This window comes from Lepidochelys kempii, chromosome 17, assembly GCF_965140285.1.
Source record: "Lepidochelys kempii isolate rLepKem1 chromosome 17, rLepKem1.hap1, whole genome shotgun sequence".
In the NCBI taxonomy this organism is placed as follows: Eukaryota; Metazoa; Chordata; order Testudines; family Cheloniidae; genus Lepidochelys; species Lepidochelys kempii.
Genome location: NC_136396.1, coordinates 24,395,146 through 24,412,926, shown reverse-complemented (window position 1 = coordinate 24,412,926; position 17,781 = coordinate 24,395,146). Strand labels below are relative to the sequence as shown.

The following is a 17,781-nucleotide window of genomic DNA, read 5'->3' as shown; positions in this document are numbered from 1 at the left end:
CAACTCCAGCGAAGCAGGCACTGGCAGTGACAGCTTATGGGCCCAGAGTGCCTGGCCTGGCTGAGCTGTACTCATTGCAGGACCACAGCAGGGCAGAACAAAGGCAGCTCTGAGCCACCTTCACCCTCCCCAATGCCAGGCCACCAGCGCTGCCCTGGTCCCAGCTGCCCACAGCCCCAGGGGTCACTTGGGCAGGCAGGGATCACAGAGACACCCCTTTGAACAAGAGGATGGGAAGCGGGTGCCCGAGAGGTAAAAGCTGCCTTGTGCTGGGGGAGCAGTGCTCAGCACCCCCATCTCCAGGCTAGGAGCTTGTCAGCATGACAGTGAGCAGCCCCAGTGCTCTCTGCTCGGTGTGTCTGGCACTGTGCGTCCTGAGACCCTCCCAAGGTGGGAGGCCAGGTCGTGTGAGCAGGCAGAGCTTTCCCTCAGCTGGGGGAAGGGCAGGGCTCACACGGGCTATCTGAGCAGCCCCCGAACCGCCTGCAGCCCTGTGCGAACCTCTGTCAGCTCGCCTGGCCTCTCCAGACACCAGCTGCTCGGGGATTTGGTGCCAGCTCACAGCCTGGCTGGCCACAGGTCTCAGCTAGTAGGAGACTCCTCCCATCGGCCACCCTGGACAGGTGTCGGCACGGACCCCTCTGAGGTTTGGAACAGCTAGGGACTCATCCAATGGCTATGGACTCATCCCTCGTCTCTGCTGGGAAGCTGCGTTTAGGATTAGAAGGGGGAAGTCACAGATGGCCCTGACCTTATCCTGGGAGGGCAGAGAATGAAAGAGCACTCACCGTAAGGCAGCTTTCCAGTGCTGTAGGGCAGCCCATAGCCACCTAGCGAGAAAAAACACACGGGGACGGGCGGTGAGTGCAGCAGCCTGTGCGTGTGAGCTCCATCCCACCTGCCCTGCAGGCCCGGGGCATCGTGTCCCTGCCACTGCCAAGCAAGACCGGCACACCAGCCACGCCATTCAAAGCCCAGCTCTGCTCCAGTTCAGAAGTGCCCCTTTTGCTAGCACTCTGTGGAACATGAGCTGTCCAAGCTTAACTCCAAGGGAGACTGTCTCAGAGCCACCTCTTCCTGCAGCAAGCGCCTGCAGACTCCACTTCCTGTCAGCCACTGGGCCAGGGTAGCGCCAGGCAGTGAGACCCCCGGCCCCACACTCCTGATAGTGGCAGCAGAACCCTCCCAGCTGGTTAGGGTGCCACTTCTCCGATGCTCTGGGGAGCTTCTGCCCCAGGCCGAGGGCGGCACTACCCACAGCCCACCTCCCAGCAGAGCATGTTTCCGAGCATGTCCCCCAGCACAGGCTCAGCAAGGAGCCCCCGGAAGGCTCTGCAGTGAGAGTTGCTCCCTCCTGGCTCTGTGCTGGCCACAGCCAAATGAGAGGCTTCGGTGGAGTCAGTCTTTGGGAGTTCCTGCTGAGGTCAGCAAGGGGGCTGGGGCAGCATGTGGAGAGGAACATTGCTACTGGGGAGCAGGCGACTAGGGATGTTGCAGTGGAACAGTCTCCTAGAGAAGGGCTGGGAGCCCCATCGCATGGGACATATGAACCAAGGCTGGACAAACCACACGTCAATATGGAACTCCAGTAGCCTGGCTGCAGGGAGCAGGGCAGCCTGCTCCATCTCTAGAGTAAGCCAGGCAGGGCCTGGGGAGCCCAGTATCTGGGGGGGACCAGCCCCTCAGGGCTCTGGCAGGAGCAGATCGAGAAGAAGGAAGATTTAGGCCCAAAGGCTGAAGAGAGGCTGCTGGTTTCAGGAATCTCCATTTTTGGTGCCCAGCCTGAGACAACTTGATCTGAGCCCATGTTAAAAACTGTGGGCCTGAGCGCCACCAGAGCACTCGGGGGGTGGGGGGGGAGGTGTTTCTCCCCTGGCACCAGAGCCGTCTCCAGTCAGAGGGGGCTGGAGTGCAGGGATCAAAGTGAGTCAGAGCTTTGTTGCTCATGTCTCTGTGGGTGGAGAGTGCTCTCGCTCCTCCTGCAAGCCAACATGTGGAGACCAGATTTCCCTGAGCCCATTCCAGGCATTCCCACATCAACACGGCCCTGACAGAAAACAGAGCTCTCTGGCCAGATGCTGCTGTGAGCTCTGTGCTGGGGAGACTCCATTTTACAGGATTCTAGCAACCCACCAGTCCCTAGGGCTAGTTGTCTCCACATGCCCCACGGTACCATCGGCACCTGGACATGCCTGCCGGGCTCTTACTGGTGATAAGATAAGCAGGCTGAGCTGTGAGGCCATGTTAGTGCGCTGATCTCTGCCTGCCTGCGTGCTCCACAGACAGGGAAATTAAGGTACAGCACAGCCTGCTCAGAGACCACAGACTCAGCCTGGACTAGAACCAGCTCTCCCAAGCTCAGGCCTGCACCTGTCGGCCATGAGAGCTTTCTGATAATTGGCTAGGCAGTGGCGACGGCGGGATTTTGTTTCCTCAGCACTCTAAACAGAAGCAAAAGGCATCAATGGCTGCATTACTGGTCATCTGTGTGCTGGGAGCTCACACAGCCAGGAGTTATACACAGTTTGGGTGGTGAACAGCCTGGCCTCTCTGGGAGAAGGCTCACCAGGCTATGCTTGTGCCATGGCTGTGAGATTCCAGTCCGTTAGCCCCACGGGCTGCAAGTGGGGACATTGGCGGAGTACTGTGCTCACCAAACTCAGCCAGCAGCCCGAGGAGCATGAGTCTCTGAGCCTCAGACCACATGGCCTTGGTCAGCGCCCTACCAGACCAGAGCTGTTGCCCACAGAGAGCACCTATGTAACTCGAAATGCAACTCTGGGCCGGTCACCACTGACCGCAGCCTGCGAAGGAAGGGGATTTTCTCAACCGTGCAGGGAAAAAGTCAACTATGTGTGCCAGGCTGCAGGGAGCCTTCTCCTTCCAAGATGGCTGCTGGCCACTGACTCCAGTGAGGCCAGGGTTTCACCCACAGGTTCAGAGATGTGAAGGCCAGAGGGAGAACTGTGATCATCTAGGCCAGTGGTTTTCAAACTTTTTTTCTGGCGACCCAGTTGAAGAAAATTCTTGATGCCCGCGACCCACCGAGCTGGGGATGAGGGGTTTGGGGTGTGGGAGGGGGCTTAGGACTGGGGCAGAGGGTTGGGGTGCAGGGGTGAGGGCTGTGGGGTGGGGCCGGGAATGAGGGGTTCAGGGTGTAGGAGGGAGCTCTGCGCTGGGGCAGAGGATTGGGGTGCGGGAGGGGGTCAGGGCTCTGGGCTGGGGGTGCAGGCTCTGGGATGGGGCCAGGGATGACGGGTTTGGGATGCAGGAGGGGGCTCTGGGTTTGTGGGGGGCTCAGGTTTGGGGCAGGGGATTGGGGTGCTGGGTTGGGGTGCGGGCTTACCTTGGGTGGCTCCCGATCAGCAGTGTCATGGGGGTGCTAAGGAAGGCATCCTGCCTGTCCTGGCACCGCAGACCGTGCTGCGCCTGGAAGCGGGCAGCAGCAGGTCTGGCTCCTAGGCAGAAGCACGCAAGTGGCTCCACGCGACTCTCACCGGCAGGCACGTCCCCCCACCCCAGCTCCTACTGGCCGGGAACTGGCCAATGGGAATGCAGAGCAGGTGCTCAAGGTGGGGGCAGTGTGCAGAGCACATGGCCCCCCTGCCTAGGAGCCAGATCTGCTCCTGGCCGCTTCGGGGCACAGCTCGGTGTCAGACCAGGTAGGGACCAGCCTACCTTAGTTGGGCAGCACCCCCAACTGGACTTTTAACTGCCCAGTCGGCCGTGCTGACCAGAGCTGCCGCGACCCAGTGCCTGGCATTCCACGACCCAGTTCTGAGTCGCGACCCGCAGTTTGAAAACCACTGATCTAGTCTGACCCTGCATAGCACAGGCCAGAGACCTGCCCTGAATTAATTCCTGGTTGCACTAGAGCAGAGCTTTTAGAAAACCAGCCAGTCTTGATTTAAAACTGGCCAGTGATGGAGAATCCACCCCAGCCCCTGGTAAGTTGTTCCTATGGGTAATTCCCCTCAGTGTTAACATTTTACACCGTATCTCCAGTCTGAATTTGTCTAGTTCCAACTTCCAGCCATTGGATCGTGTTAGACCTCTCTCTGCTAGCAGTAAGCGTTTGATCCAGTGAGGGGCCTAAACTCTCCAACTCCCATTGTCTTTCTCAGTCCTTAGGGAACAGTCCTATAAATGGTATCGAGACGAAGCCTAGAGAGTTCTACAAAACCTTAATGGGGCGCTTCGTACCTATGGAATGTAATCGGGACGGGCACCTCCTCTGTACGGTGTGTCGCAAACAGCCTGCAGCATCCCTGCGCAGGGACAGAATCCCCGCCTCGCCTGGGTGGGGCAGAGCAGAGCACTGGAGCTGGGCGGCATTTTTGTGTCTGAAAATGTTTCCCACCAAGAAATGGGAGGAAGCTGAAGATGAACCACAGCTTTGGTGTAACATTTTATTTTCAGGGATAGTTTTTGATTTTTCAGTGAAAAATTTTGAAACAATATAAAATGATGTTTTTGGTTTGCTTTCTGTTTTCCAAAAACAAATACCCTTGGGGATATTTTTTCCTAAGATTCCCCCCCCCCCCGTATTCCTTTCCCTTTTTTCATTTTTCTTTTCTCACTGTGTAACTTATCGAAATGTTGAGAAAATTACAGTGAAAAAAGGTGGGAGAGGGAAGAGAAAGAAGAAAGTGGAAAGACATTGTCGAGCACTCAGTGGCAAAAACAAACATTCAAAATGTCAAAGAAATATTTTGTGAACATTTTTAAATTCCCTCCCCCCCCCCCAGTTTGAAACCCCCATAAACAGGGAACAACTTCACAATTCAAAAATTTGCAAGAAATTGTTGATTGCTGCCTATTGAAATAACCCACCGACAGGGCAAACAGATTCATTACGGCCTGGGGTGTCCTATACCTGCCGGTCAGGTAGCTGCCACCATCACCAAGCTTTGCACTTGGAAATTTTACCTCAGCTCCCTTATTCCAAGGGTCCTGTCCTCTGGTACATACAGCAGGTGCTCTTCAAAGGCCACTGCGGGAAAACCCAGCCGCCACAGCTCCACTGCAGACTTCACAAACTCGGACTGTGATCATTACAAGTCAGCCCAGGAGTGAGTTAATTTAGAGTCCCTTCCTGTCACCTTCAGCCAGGTCACAGGACAACCTGCCTCCAGCCGGGAAGCTCAACTTCTCCCAAAGCTCCTTGCCTGACGACTAGTGTTCCAACCAATACTCTCTGGTGGCTCCTCTTCAATACTGCCTTGTCAGACAACCCATGGAAAGGGAGAGGGCTGCTATTCCCCCAAGAGACACAGGGCGATCGCTACCTTGTCCACCAGCCTACAGAAAGGGTGATAGCTTCTTAGTCAAATAACTCACAGAAGGGGTGAGCTCAGCCTACTCTAAGATTAAATCGCTATTTGCTTCCTATTCTGATCACCAATGAAAAGGCACGTCTGCCTCGTGCAATAACCCACAGAAAGAGCGATCCCTGGGTGGGCGTGAGCTCAGGTGACTAGCCTGAGAATCTGCCTGAGCTGCAACATCCACACAACTGTTTTCAGTGCCCAGCTTGAGCCCGGCTAGCACCTGTCTCTCTGCCCAGGCTGGGAGGCTCGCTGCCAGCTGCACTGTCAACACACCCTAGGAAAAGCAAATCATTTCCTGTTCAAACAGCCACTGGAAAGGGCGAACGCTGCCTAGGCTGGAAATGGTGACAGTCAAATAGCCGATATATGTGACCATCGCTGCCTACTGGTGTAACCAGCAGAAAGGGCAATCACTGCCTATTCAGATAACCCACACACAAGGTGATTTCTGCCGGTTCAGATAACCCCTAGAAAGGGCAATAGCTGTCTAGTCAATTAACCAATAGAAAGCACTGGCGAGGCCAAGGCAAATAACCCTCCGAAAGAGTAATGTCATAAACATATAGAGAAGGGTAGCATAAAATCCCTCCTGGGCAGCTGTACTAAATCTTTACCTGTAAGGGGTTAAGAAGCTCAAATAACCTGGTTGGCACCTGACCAAAAGGACCAAATAAGGAAAGAAAATACTTTCAAATCTGGGGTGGGGAGAGGCTTTGTTTGTGCTCTTTTTGTTTGTTCCCTCTCCGGACAGCAAGAAAAGCCAAGCAGGGACAACATCTCCTGAAAATATACCTGGTATAATCCATCTACGAATTACAAAAATTGTAAGTGAGGCAAGGAAATGCATTAGGTTATCTTTTGTTTTTAGCTTGTGAATTTTCCCTATGCTAAGAGGTAGTTTTATTCCTGTTTTTGTAACTGTGAAGCTGAGTCCAGAGGGGAGTCCTCTGTGTTTTAAATCTTTTTATTACCCTGTAAAGTTACCTTCCATCCTGATTTTGTAAGTGTAATTCTTTTACTTTTTTCTTTATAATAAAGCGCTTCTTTTAAGAACCTGATTGATTTTAGTTTCCTAAAGATAAAGGGTTTGGTCTGTGCTTACATTGTAACCAATCGGTTGATATATTATTCTCAAGTCTCCCCAGGAAAGGGCGTGAAGGGGCTTGAGGGGATATTTTGGGGGAAATAGGGACTCCAAGTGACCCTTTCCTGAATTTTTGTGTAAATCACTTGGTGGTGGCAGCAATACCGTCCAAAGACAAGGAAAGGAATTTGTGGAAAGTTTAGGAGGTTTTTCATGCGGATCCCCACATCTGTACCCCAGAGTTCAGAGTGGGGAGGGAACGCTGACAAGCAATCTCTCCTGAATCAAACAGCTGATAGAAAGGCCAAACAATGCCTAGTCAAAACACCAATCAAGTCATCGCTGCCCATTCAAATAACCAATAGGAAGGGGTATCAATGCCCAGCCAAACAACCCACAGAAAGGGTGAAAGCTGCCCATTCAAATAACTGGTAGGGAGGGCGATTACTGCCTAGTCAAACGGCTAATACATAGAGTGATTGCTACTTACACATAGAAAGGGTGATCACTGCTTCGGGCACAGCTACATGACAGGGCTTTCAGCAGCTCAGCTAGTGCAGAGGAGCTAAGCCAAGGGAGAGAGCTCTCCTGTCGACTTAGAATCATAGAATCATAGAATATCAGGGTTGGAAGGGACCTCAGGAGGTCATCTAGTCCAACCCCCTGCTCAAAAGCAGGACCCATCCCCAATTAAATCATCCCAGCCAGGGCTCTGTCAAGCCTGACCTTAAAAACTTCTAAGGAAGGAGATTCCACCACCTCCCTAGGCAATACATTCCAGTGTTTCACCACCCTCCTAGTGAAAAAGTTTTTCCTAATATCCAACCTAAACCTCCCCCACTGCAACTTGAGACCATTACTCCTTGTCCTGTCCTCTTCCACCACTGAGAATAGTCTAAAATCATTCTCTCTGGAACCACCTCTCAGGTAGTTGAAAGCAGCTATCAAATCCCCCCTCATTCTTCTCTTCCGCAGACTAAACAATCCCAGTTCCCTCAGCCTCTCCTCATAAGTCATGTGTTCCAGACCCCTAATCATTTTTGTTGCCCTTCGCTGGACTCTCTCCAATTTATCCACATCCTTCTTGTAGTGTGGGGCCCAAAACTGGACACAGTACTCCAGATGAGGCCTCACCAATGTCGAATAGAGGGGGACGATCACGTCCCTCGATATGCTCGCTATGCCCCTACTTATACATCCCAAAATACCATTGGCCTTCTTGGCAACAAGGACACACTGCTGACTCATATCCAGCTTCTTGTCCACTGTCACCCCTAGGTCCTTTTCCGCAGAACTGCTGCCTAGCCATTCGGTCCCTAGTCTGTAGCTGTGCATTGGGTTCTTCCATCCTAAGTGCAGGACCCTGCACTTATCCTTATTGAACCTCATCAGATTTCTTTTGGCCCAATCCTCCAATTTGTCTAGGTCCCTCTGGATCCTATTCCTGCCCTCCAGCGTATCTACCACTCCTCCCAGTTTAGTATCATCGGCAAATTTGCTGAGAGTGCAATCCACACCATCCTCCAGATCATTTATGAAGATATTGAACAAAACCGGCCCCAGGACCGACCCCTGGGGCACTCCACTTGACACCGGCTGCCAACTAGACATGGAGCCATTGATCCCTACCCGTTGAGCCCGACAATCTAGCCAACTTTCTACCCACCTTATAGTGCATTCATCCAGCCCATACTTCTTTAACTTGCTGACAAGAATACTGTGGGAGACTGTGTCAAAAGCTTTGCTAAAGTCAAGATACAATACATCCACTGCTTTCCCTTCATCCACAGAACCAGTAATCTCATCATAGAAGGCGATTAGATTAGTCAGGCATGACCTTCCCTTGGTGAATCCATGCTGACTGTTCCTGATCACTTTCCTCTCATGTAAGTGCTTCAGGATTGATTCTTTGAGGACCTGCTCCATGATTTTTCCGGGGACTGAAGTGAGGCTCACTGGCCTGTAGTTCCCAGGATCCTTCTTCTTCCCTTTTTTAAAGATTGGCACTACATTAGCCTATTTCCAGTCATCCGGGACTTCCCCCGTTCGCCATGAGTTTTCAAAGATAATGGCCAATGGCTCTGCAATCACAGCCACCAGTTCCTTTAGCACTCTCGGATGCAACTCGTCCGGCCCCATGGACTTGTGCACGTCCAGCTTTTCTAAATAGTCCCTAACCACCTCTATCTCCACAGAGGGCTGGCCATCTCTTCCCCATTTTGTGATGCCCAGCGCAGCAGTCTGGGAGCTGACCTTGTTAGTGAAAACAGAGGCAAAAAAAGCATTGAGCACATTAGCTTTTTCCACATCCTCTGTCACTAGGTTGCCTCCCTCATTCATTAAGGGGCCCACACTTTCCTTGGCTTTCTTCTTGTTGCCAACAGACCTGAAGAAACCCTTCTTGTTACTCTTGACATCTCTCGCTAGCTGCAGCTCCAGGTGCGATTTGGCCCTCCTAATTTCATTCCTACATGCCCGAGCAATATTTTTATACTCTTCCCTGGTCATATGTCCAACCTTCCACTTCTTGTAAGCTTCTTTTTTAATTAATTAATGCACCCCCAATGAGCTATGTTAGCGTGAGAAACTCTCCTGCCGACATAGCGCTGTCTCTGCCAGCACTTACATTGGTGTAAATTACATCACTTGGGGGGTGGTGAATTCACACCCGCAATCAACACAAGCTGTAGTGACCAAAGCTGTAGTGTGTACATAGCCTTAGCCAAAGAACTGATAGAAAGGGTGATTTCTGCCTACTCAAATAGCCATAAAAAGGGTGATCAAGGCCTACTCAAATGACACACAAAAAGGGCAATCACATCCCATTCCGTTATCTTTGCCTATGGAAATAACCCATAAAAAGGGTGATGATGATCTACTGAAATAACCAATACAGAGAGCGACTGCCGTTCTTCAAAGGGCCATTGCTACCTAGTCATAGGCTAATTGCTGCCTAGTCAAATAGTGGACAGAAAGGGCAACCAGTGCGTAGTCAAATAAACAATAGAAAAGGGCAATCAGTGCATAGTCTACTAACCACAGAATGGGTGCGGCATCCTAGTCAAATAACCAACAGAAAAAGCACCTGAGGCCTCTTCAAAGAACCCATAGAAAGGGGGACTGAAGTCTAGACAAAGGGGGATTGAGGCCTAGACAGATAACCACAGAAAGGGGATTTGCAAAAAGAAAAGGAGTACTTGTGGCACCTTAGAGACTAACCAATTTATTTGAGCATAAGCTTTTGTGAGCTACAGCTCACTTCATCGGATGGGGATTGAGTCCTAGTCAAAGAACCCATCGAAAGGGGGATCATATCCTATTCAAATAAGCCTATGGGAAGGGCAATTGATACCTAGTCAAGGTAGAGCCCTTGCTGCCTATTCCAATAATCATAGAAGAGGTGAGTGCTACTGTCACAGAGCTGTACCTCAGGGAGGAACCCCTTCAGTGTACCAGAACTTGAAGGGGTCCCACTCCTCCTTCGGGTAGGCCATGTGGCCTCAACACCTTTAAGACTGAGCCTTTGGGCTCCAGCACTCCTGTTTCACTCCATGAGCTCTAAGATAGACTCCAGTTCTGAGATTTTCTGCCCTCTTCAGGGATCAGTGAACCTCAGCAGGTATGTGCAGGGACACCAGGCCGCCTTATTGAAACAAAGAAGTGTTTATTAGTCAACATCGGGAAGTCCTTAGGGTACAATAAAGAAGCAAAGGTTAAGGAATAGTCATAGAATATCAGGGTTGGAAGGGCCTTCTGGAGATCATCTAGTCCCACCCCCTGCTCAAAGCAGGGCCAATCCCCAATTTTTGCCCCAGATCCCTAAATGGCCCCCTCAAGGATTGAACTCACAACCCTGGGTTTAGCAGGCCAATGCTCGAACCACCAAGCTATCCCTCCCCTCCATACTAACTAAAGCCTTTTTTCTATAGCTATTACCAGCAGGACAGTGGGGTGGGAGGAGGTATTGTTTCATATTCTCTGTGTATATATAAAGTCTGCTGCAGTTTCCACGGTATGCATCCGATGAAGTGAGCTGTAGCTCACGAAAGCTCATGCTCAAATAAATTGGTTAGTCTCTAAGGTGCCACAAGTACTCCTTTTCTTTTTTCTATTGGGATCATTGACCCACAGAAAAAATCAGTTGCAGGCTACACACAGCCCTGTGGGGGGCGGAGGGGGAGACTTGAGCCTTCCCCTAGGCTCTGGGGTGGGGACAGAAACCAGGGGTTCAGGGTGCAGGAGGGGGCTCCAGGCTGGGGCAGAGGGTGGGGGTGCGGGAGGGGGTGAGGGCTCCGGCTGGAAGTATGGGCTCTGGGGTGGGGCTGGGGAGGAAGGTTTGGGGTGCAGGAGGGGGCTAAGGGCTGGGGCCAAGGTGTTTGGAATGCGGGAGTGGCGTCAGGGCTGGGACAGGGCACTGGGGTGAGAGAAGGTTCAGGGTGCAGGCTCTGGGAGGACGTTTGGGTGTGGGAGGGCGCTCAGGGCTGGGGCAGGGTGTTGGGGGTATGTGTGGGAGGTGCGGGATCTGGGAGGGAGTTAGGGTGCGGGAGGGGATTCCGACCTGGGGCAGGGGGTTCGGTGTGCGGGCTCCAGCTGGACGGTGCTTACTCCTGGTGGTTCCTGGTCGGCAGCGCAGCAGGCCTAGGGCAGGCTCCTGGCCTGCCCAGGCTCCGTGCTGCTCCCAGAAGCGGCCGCCATGTCCAGCCCCTAGGTAGAGGGTCCGGGGACTCTGCGCGCTGCCCGCACTCACAGGTGCTGTGGCCACAGCTCCTCGTGGCTGCGGTTCCCAGCCAATGGGAGCTGCAGAGCTGGCGCTGGGGGCGGGGGCAGTGTGCAGAGCTCCCCTGATCACCCCTGCTGCTACGGGCTACAGGGACATGGAGCCGACCCTTTCTTCTCCCTGCAGCAGGGCGAGCCGGCACTTGCTGCTCCAGCCCCGTGGGGGGAGCGCCAAGGCTCCAGGTTTACGGCCCCCGGCACGGAGACTTGCTGCGGGCCATATGAAATGAAGCAGCAGGCTGGATCTGGCCCATGGGCTATAGGTTCCCCTAAAGCCAGGGGTCCCTTGACTGTGCTGCTCTAGGAACCATCTTGATTTCTTTTCTGTCAATTTCTGCTCTTGTCTGTCAGTCCCAGGTCAGACCTATGTCTAGAGCCCTGCGCGGATACAAAATTTGTATCCACATCAGATTTGTGATCAGCAAAAATGGTCCATTATCCTCCTGCAGGACACCTACTGAGTTCACATATTCTGCCTGCTGGAGTTTCCCATTGTTACGTGTCAATTGTTCAGTCCTTGGGGTTCCCACTGTCTTTCTGGATCCTCTATTGATAGGGGTCAGTTTCAACCACAACAACACATTCATATCACCCCAGACAGTTATGTGACCCAAACACCTCATGTATCCTGCTTTGCCCTGGGAGCAGCATTTGAACCCCCCTTCAGTTGCATTCCCTAGTCGAGTAGGTCCTGTCATGCATAACGTTCATCAGAAAACTCCCACTTGGTCACAGCTACCTCGTCAGATGACTCATAGAACAGGGTTCAAATAACCACAGAAAGAGTGTTTGCTGCCTACTCAAATATTGACAGAAAAAGTGACTGGGGCCTATTCAATTAACCCACCAAAATTGCTACCTATGGAAACAGCCCCTGGAAAGTGTGATCGCTGTCTGTTCTGATAACCCATAGCAAGAGCAGCGGCTGTTTATTCAAACAACCCACAGAAGGTGTGATCAAGGCCTCACCACGTAAACGCTAGGACAGGCAGTAGCTGACTGAGGCCTATTCATTTTGACTGGACTTTTTGTACCAGGGAGTAATACCTAGCATCAAACCTTCATTTGTAGGCCTGGAGTTTGCAGGTGGAGACCCAGAATCCTCGTTCTCAGGGCAGTGGCCCTTTTCAACGGGGACATTCTATATTCCAACCTATGTTAGACGGTGGTCCGACTAGATGATCACAATGGTTAAGCTATGAAGTCTATGAATAACCACCAGGACACAGGATGGTGCCTCCCGCCACAAGAAAGCTAACAACTTAGAAAATATCATCTGGTGTTAAATGTGCTTGGAGGGGCAGCTAGCCCCAACCCGCCCCACTCCTACCCCCCACACAGAGACCCATTTTGTGAAAAATGCCTTACTGTATCAAGCCTGGGGGCTTTTGCCCCTCAACCCCTATTTAGGCACCTCGAAAAATGTTCTGATTCAGTCTGGCCAACTGCAAGCATTCAAAAACAAGTCAGGCCCAAACTCCACAAAATCAGGAGACTAGCGGAGGGTTCACAGGCAAGGGGAGGCTGGCGAAGCTGAGCTCAGAGCTCGTGAGATCATGGGAGACTTTAACAACACCCAGGAGGGTGAGACTCATGCTAAAATGGCAGTAGTTTACAGTGCAGGTGTAGCACTAACCAAACTAGAGTGCCTGGGAGAAAAAGCCCGGCTCCCTGCCCGGCTCCAGGTGCTTGGGTGTGGGGAGCGACCCCAGCACTCTGACAAGGGCTGCTACAGTTGCCTCGAGAGGAGGGTATTTCTGTGGAGGGCTGAGCAGAGAAGCAGAGGGACCCGGGCGTCAGCGCTTGGTGGGGAGCCCCGCAGCACGAAGGGAGGGGTGGGGGAGTGCTGCCTGGAGCAGGGAGACGCTGAGAGCATGGCTCCCCAGGGGGGCTATCTCCTGCGATTTATTAACGGTGGCTCCCCAGTAAGTGGGTCAGCCGGCGGCAACGCCGCATCTGGGCTCTGGGCCACTGGCGGGGCTGTGCTGCAGGAGCCAGGCGCTGCGTCAGCCATACATTGGTGGCTTGATCGTTAGCACCAGGCAGCCCATCAAAGACAGTCTGGAGCAGCGGCTAGGCGGCGGAAACCGTGCTGTGGGGCAGATGCCAGACAGCTCGGGGAGCGATCTCACTGAGTGGCTCTTTGGCTTCTCAGGAATCAGCAGCCCGGGCTGCTCAGGAAGAGAAGGGCCCTAATGAGTGTAACTCTGCCTCTGCGGGAGGAAGTCGGCCTGGTTCAAGTATTTCTGCCTCTCGCTGCGATGGGCCCCAGTGGGGGACTCTGGCGGGTCTGGTGAGGAGTTTCACATTGCACTGCCCTGTCTGTCTGGGACCCTGCCCAGCGCCAGGGGCTCAGGAAGCCAGGGTCGCCTCTCTCCAGGGAGGCTGCTACCAAAGCAGCAGTTTGTAACCATGCAACCAGTTATCCTCAGAGATAGGGCTTAAAAGCTACCCCTTGCAACAGCCCTGTGGGAGCAGCTCCCTGGCCTGGCTTTGACCCCGACCCCCTTCCTCCCGTCCGACGGCGGCATCTGCTGCAGTCCTGGATCAGCATGTTGCACAATAAACCTTGGCAACAGCAAGTTGCCTCAGCCTGCCAGGAAAGACATTGCAGCGCTCCCAGGGCCTAAGGGCCCAGGCTGCTACCTGCAGGAGCTCCCAGGCCTCACCCTGCTTGTCTCTGGACAGCCCGGCCAAGGCATGCACCCAATGTGTCCCCAGCCCTGCGCTCGCACTCTCCCGCTCATCTCCAGCGGAGTGGGGGTAAAACAAGACGGGTCTCACCTCCATATTACCCCCTCCTACACTGCTGTTCCCCTCCACGCCCAGCAGGCACAAGGGCACGGCCTGGTGTCCTCACACATGGAAGGTTAAAGCTGGGTCCCTGGATAGGTGATGCCTGAGCCCAGCAGCTCTCACGAACTTCCAGGCAGGCCACTTTCTAGGTCCTACTATGAATTCAGGGCCTCATGCTGGAACTGTCACTCGCAGGTCAGCCAGCAGCAGCCCTGGGGTAAGAGCTGCACCAAATATGAACATGTCTGTACAGCACTGAGCGCAGTGGGGCCCCGGGCTAAGCGCTGCAGTAATACAAATAACAAAGAAGAAGCCTATAGGATCCAAAGGAAAGGAAGAGCTGGTAATGTACTGCCAGCCTCTCTGTGCCTCCCCCTTTGCCTGCCCCCTCCCTGCTCTGGCAGAGAGTTTAATGCTGTCCACTCCTTCTTGGGCTCGCCCTGGGCACAGGTCTTTCCTGCTCCCATATGCTGGTGCGCAGGGGGTGGCAGGAAGAGCTGGGGCTCCAGTTTAGGTCTAAATGCAGCAGGCAAGGCGGGGCTCAGTTGGAGGAAATCCCCCAGCAGAGCAGCAGCAATGCCCGTTCTCCCCAAAGGCAAAGCTAGGGAAGGCTTGCCCGCTCCTGTCCCACCTGATGGCTACTTACCTGGGAGCTTGGGGGCTTTGATGGGGTATCCCAGAGGGACGCCAGGCTGCTGGCCCCCGAAGCCTCCAAATCCTGAAAGACAACAGCAGAAACTCTCAGGCGAATGCCCAGTGCTCCTTCCAGCACCTGCTCCATGAGCCCGCCACCAGCCGAAGGGCACAAGGGGAGTGTCTGTGGGGTGTCCAGAATCCCAGAGCAAGAACAGAGCAGAGCAGGAAGCAACATGTGGGCAGAGCTGGGGACTCTGAGACCCTGAATGCAGCATGGGCAGGCCCTGGGGCTGTACAGACATCACTTGGGTATATGGACCATGCAAACAAAAGCATGCAGCAGGCTGGGAAACCAGGAGACTCACCGGGAATTCCTGCAAGGGCTCCTGCTGCTCCTGTTAAAGAGAGAAACAGGTAAATGAGCCTCACAGCCAGCCAATATAGGTATGAGCTAGTCCATTCAGGCCTGAGCTGGTCCATGTGGGTCTTAGCTGGTCCACAGGGGTCCATGCGGGTCCATAGAGGCCTGAGCGGGTCTATATGGGCCTGAGACAGTCAATGTAGGCCTCCACCTCACCCAAGTCCCTCCTACACCCTGTGACAACCCCAGGAAAATGTGCCTTCTCCCACCCCGTGCTCTCTTGGCATGATGAAGGTGTCACGGAGCGTGGGGGAGTCCAGGCCCTGCACCCCTCTTCCTGGGATTCACTGAGACTCTCAGCCAGCCAGTAAAACAGGAGGTTTATTGGATAATAGGAACACAGTCCAAAACAGAGCTTGTGGGTACAACCAGGACCCCTCAGTCAAGTCCTTCTGGGGGAGCAGGGAGCTTAGACCCCAGCCCTGGGGTTCCCTGCGTTCCTCCACCCAGCCCCAAACTGAAAACTAACCCCCCCAGCAGGCTCCCTCCTGCAGCCTCTGTTCACATTCCTGGGCAGAGGTGTTACCTCCCCCTCCCCCTCCCGGCTCAGGTGACAGGCTCTCAGGTCTCCCACCCCCAGGGCACATTCCCAGGTCAACACTCCCCCCTCCCTGCTGCGTCACATCCTCACAGAAGGATGCAGCCTCCTGTCATCTCTGCCCAGACCTCACCGCCCACTCCAGCCCACACAGGAGCCATGGCAGCTCCCGCCCCACTGGTACCTGATACTCCCTGGGGAAGGGCAACATACCTGGGGCTTTCGCCTTGACTCCAGTCCCAGTGGGCACACCAGGCAGGACACCTATGCCAGGGTAACGGACCCCTACAACACAGTGCAGAGGGAGCCAACTGAATGCAGGACAGGGACACCCCCAGTGACAGCCCCACCAGCCCCCCTGCGCACCGATCCCTGTCCCAACGCAGATCGTGGGACTGAGAGCCAGGCACCTGTCTGTGCCCCGATCCCTGCTCTGTCCCAACTCCTGCTGAGCGGCTGCTGCTGGGCTGTTCTGTTCCCTGGCTCAGATCCTGTTACTTCCTGTCTCTTGCAGTCTTGCTCCCCCTCCCCATTCCCATCCTTCTGTCTCCTCCTGATCCACTTGATCCTCAGTGCACAAAGGGGTCACTGTCTGTAGCTACAGTTGTTACCGGGCCTGGCAAACTTACTACGCAGAACACACTGTTATAATATTTATCCAAAAAGTATCTTGCAAGGTATGATATGGATTGGTGACACTGGTCATGGATGTTACATGATGCCTGTATGGTTAGCGCATAAGGTTATGGAGGTGTGCTAGAAATATGGTACTATTCTCTGTTTAGACCAAGCAATCCAAGCAGAGTGGGTAACAAGTCTGTCCTAGCCAAAGGAATGCTGGTTTGCCTGTCTGCTTGTATCTCCAGTGTCACTGAGCAAGGCCATGCCAGAGACAATGGAGATACACTTGCATCTGAGTAACAGGACAAGCCCATTGAGAGAGGGATGAGAGGACAGCAGGGGCACCAGCTTCCTGGAGCACAAGCACCAGGAAAGGAAAGCTTCATCTGGGGAGACACTTCCCAAGAACACATTGCCGAGGTTTGCTGGACTATAAAAGGGAAGAAAGGGGACTTGGTTATTCATCACTTAGGGGACAAAATTCTGTGCATGGTGGGTCCTCCTGCCTGAGAGGCCAGAGATGCTGGTACCTGGCGGTAATTGGGAAAGCTGCTCAGGCAAAGATTGTAGCTTGCTGGAGTGAAGTTTTGCTCACCAGAAAGCAGGTTATTTTTGTTTTGTTTGTAACCAGACCTGTCCCTTTTTCTCTTGCTCAGCATCACTTAAATCGCTGTTCCTTATTAATAGACTGATGCTTAGTTTCTCTATAATCCATCTCAGTGCTGTGTACTGAAGGGAGATGGACAACCTCAGCTGAGCCTCTTTGGAGGCAGCTGCCTTGGTCATTTCTGTGCGTGGCCAGTGATAGGAGCTGGACTCTGCAGAGATGTCTCTGGGAGTTGCTCCCTGGGTGTTCCCTGCACGTCACCTGGAAGGTCCGGTTAAGGCGGGCAGTCTGGAGGAGTTTGCTGGAGGAGTCGCTCCCCCACCCTCTCATTTCCTCATCTTTCTCCCTGCCCCAGTGCTCCTGGGATGGATGGACCAATTCCTGCCATTCCACGAGCACTGGGGCAGAGGGAGAGAGGTGTGTCCCCGCTGCACGCCTGGGCTGCAGTCAGTGTCTGGGATGCATGATATGCTTCTATCCACTGGGACTTGCCTTCTCACAAGCCACACCAAGCCGGGCCATTCTAGAGCAGAGAACGTATCAAGGCCACATCTACAACGAATGGACAGGGAGGGGCTTGGGAGATGGGGCCCTTCAAAGGCTTTTGTTCTGATCCAATCCAGGTGAGGGAGACTCAGGGGGTGGGGAATAGGACTCTGGACCTTTCCTCTTTAGGGGGCACCAGCTCCCATCCGGCCCCAGGGCGGGGGACTAGCTGGCTCCAGGGAATCGGAGATGGGAGGTGGGGCTTTTCTCCTCTAGGGTGCCTGTTGAAATCTAACCCCCGGTGGCAGTACGAGAGACTGGTCAAGGACTCCTGTGGTCCTGGGGAGGGGAGGGCGCCTGGTGCATGGGTAGGCACCGCACTGAACAGCCCAAGCAGCCATGCCTAGAGATGGCTCAGTGGCTGTGGGGGCAGCTTGCAGCCTTCTGAGGGCTGGTGAGGGGCCAGCTCTGTGGCCAATGTCTCTC

General features: G+C 53.8%; 1 protein-coding gene across 3 annotated transcripts in view; it reads right to left on the bottom strand.

Annotated features, from left to right (window-relative positions):
- ELN (elastin) overlaps positions 1-17,781 on the bottom strand; it is a 90,836-nt gene that overhangs the window by 48,359 nt on the left and 24,696 nt on the right. For all 3 annotated transcript variants that reach the window (XM_073315473.2, XM_073315472.2, XM_073315471.2), the window contains 4 exons: positions 15,795-15,866; positions 14,988-15,017; positions 14,633-14,704; positions 789-830 (listed from right to left, as the gene is read on the bottom strand). In XM_073315473.2, coding sequence (XP_073171574.2) covers positions 789-830; positions 14,633-14,704; positions 14,988-15,017; positions 15,795-15,866 — 216 coding nt within the window. The remainder of the gene's footprint in view (positions 1-788; positions 831-14,632; positions 14,705-14,987; positions 15,018-15,794; positions 15,867-17,781) is intronic.